This window comes from Zalophus californianus, chromosome 9 (assembly GCF_009762305.2).
Source record: "Zalophus californianus isolate mZalCal1 chromosome 9, mZalCal1.pri.v2, whole genome shotgun sequence".
In the NCBI taxonomy this organism is placed as follows: domain Eukaryota; kingdom Metazoa; phylum Chordata; class Mammalia; order Carnivora; family Otariidae; genus Zalophus; species Zalophus californianus.
Genome location: NC_045603.1, coordinates 65,419,956 through 65,422,278, shown reverse-complemented (window position 1 = coordinate 65,422,278; position 2,323 = coordinate 65,419,956). Strand labels below are relative to the sequence as shown.

The 2,323-nt window shown below is 59.9% G+C and overlaps 1 protein-coding gene across 1 annotated transcript; it reads left to right on the top strand.

The window, feature by feature from the left end:
- Nucleotides 1-222: 222 nt before the first annotated feature.
- Nucleotides 223-2,079, top strand: CCDC184 (coiled-coil domain containing 184). The gene has a single exon (XM_027593889.1). The coding sequence runs from the start codon at nt 271-273 to the stop codon at nt 853-855; it is 585 nt and encodes a 194-aa protein (XP_027449690.1). The 5' UTR covers nt 223-270; the 3' UTR covers nt 856-2,079.
- Nucleotides 2,080-2,323: the final 244 nt, after the last annotated feature.

The following is a 2,323-nucleotide window of genomic DNA, read 5'->3' as shown; positions in this document are numbered from 1 at the left end:
TCGCCCCGGGGCAAGCCGGAGAGTCGCCGGCCTGGGACTCTCGCCGGGTCCTCGTCCCGCCGGCTCTTCCCGGCCTCCCCCGGTCCTGCCCGCGCCCTCCGCCCGGGACTCGTCTCTTCACGTCGGCTCCCCGTCCCTCTCGGGAGCCTCCTCTTCCCTCGGCTCCTCCCCGCCCCTCCGGGGACCTCTCCCCCATCCCCGTCCCTCCCCCCACCCCGGAGGCCGGGCTGGACCGGACCCAGAGCCGCCACCGCCCGCTTCTGCCATTCAATGGAGGACGGTCCGCTGGAGATCATGACCAAGGACGGCGGCGACATGCCGGCACCTCTGGAGGTGTCCACCGTGCCGGCCGTGGGGGACGTGATCTCCGGGGAGTACAACGGCGGCATGAAGGAACTGATGGAGCACCTGAAGGCCCAGCTGCAGGCCTTGTTTGAGGACGTGAGGGCCATGCGGGGGGCCCTGGACGAGCAGGCCTCGCACATCCAGGTGCTCTCGGACGACGTGTGCGCCAACCAGCGGGCCATCGTCTCCATGTGCCAGATTATGACCACGGCGCCCCGCCAGGGCGGTCTGGGCGTGGTCGGCGGCAAGGTGAGCTGCCCGGGTGCCCCCCAGGAGCCGGAGACCCCTTCGCCTGGGATCGGGGACAGCGGTTTGCTGGGTCGCGATCCTGAGGACGAGGACGACGATGAAGAAGAGAAGGAGATGCCCAGTTCCGCCACACCCACTAGTCACTGTGAGCGTCCCGAGAGCCCCTGTGCTGGTCTCCTTGGGGGGGACGGGCCACTTGTGGAGCCCCTCGATCTGCCCGACATTACCCTGCTGCAGCTGGAGGGCGAGGCCTCTCTGTGAGGGGACTCCGAGGGGGCACTACTTTCCCGGGCTGGCTTTGGGTTTCCGAGTGCATGACGCGAGGGGACTGAACGGTGCGGTGCAGCATGCTTCACTCCGACCGCTGCTCTTGTGGGTCAGGCAGAGAGACTCCCTCGAGAAAGGATTTATAGGGTGAAGGACTTTGGGAGCATCAAGAATTCTTTCTGGCTAACCAAGGGAGACGTAGCAAACTGCGGAAAGGTGAGGTTCCGGGAGAGGAAGCGCCCACCTCTGGACTCCCATCCATCCCCTACCCTGCCCATTCCCCCTCCCCAGCCAACAGGAGAACCCCTGAATTGTGTAAATAAAATTCTGCTTTTTCTATTCTGAAAAAGGACTTATCTAGGACTATGGCAAATAATCTCTAACGATTTACCTAGAAATTAAGGAATTGGGGGTATTCTGTTCTGGCAACAGAAAATTTACCCTTCTGCTGAAATCCAAGATATTCAGCGCTCTGCAGAAGCCTCTCCCTCTCACAGATCTCTGCGGCTGCTGATTGGTAAAGGAAGCTTGAGGAGGGATGCAGCCCTAGGAATCTGGGTGAATGGGGTTCCAAGGGCCCCTGGGCTGGGGGGAGCTGGCTATGAATGTGCATGAAGACATAATAGCTCAACCTCTAGGATTTTTGCATGCAGAGCGGATCCTGCCTTGTCACTGACTTCATCTGGGATTGCTTTAGCCACTCACTGGGGCTTAGAGAACAAAGAGCCCAGTACACAGGCAGAGACTTGGGGGTGCTCAGCAGCAGCCCAGATTTAGGGGACGTTTGAGGGACTCTTGGGGGCCGCAGCCAGAAACTGTCTCTCTCCTGGCTACACCCGCTTAACTTCAGTTCCTTTTCCTGTCAATTTGTCCCTGCCCGCTGCCTCTCGGTGTTGCCTCCATAATGTCTTGTGTGTGTTATGTGTGTTGACTTGTGTAGTAGTGTGTGAGCCCTGAGGGGCAGGGCTTGTGGCTCTGGTGTTAGGTTCAGGGGGCTTCAGACCCTTCTGTGAGCCCCAGGCTATCATGGCGCTTTCCCCTCCCCTTTCCTCTTTCCCTCACAACCAGGGCATGGAGCATGTGGCTGTCCTGAGGTGCCCAACTGATGTGCCTCCCTCCCACCTCCTCAAGTAGTGACTCTGTGTGCCCTTTCTCCTCCACTGTGTATTCCTTCTCAATGCTTTCCTTGGTGTTAACCTTAATAAAGAGGCGTCATCTCCCCTCCTTGCTGACTGGTACTAGGGGGATGTCAGGGTGGGGCTTCTGGGCCCACTACACGGACCAGGGCTTAGGGGGAACTGCAGGGACCATGCCCTCCCTCCTCTCTCCTTGCCTCCAGTTCCAAGGAGTTGACTGACCCTGCCCTGGTCGGACACGCATTGCCAACTCTACCTACTTTCCTTTCCATCCCGGACCTTGAACTCAAGCTGGATGGGGGGTGGGAGGGGGGTTTGGGGAAGAA

What these genes read in the sequence shown, in the direction of transcription:
- CCDC184 (XM_027593889.1), top strand. Translation starts at nt 271, where the DNA reads ATGGAGGACGGTCCGCTGGAGATCATGACCAAGGACGGCGGCGACATG.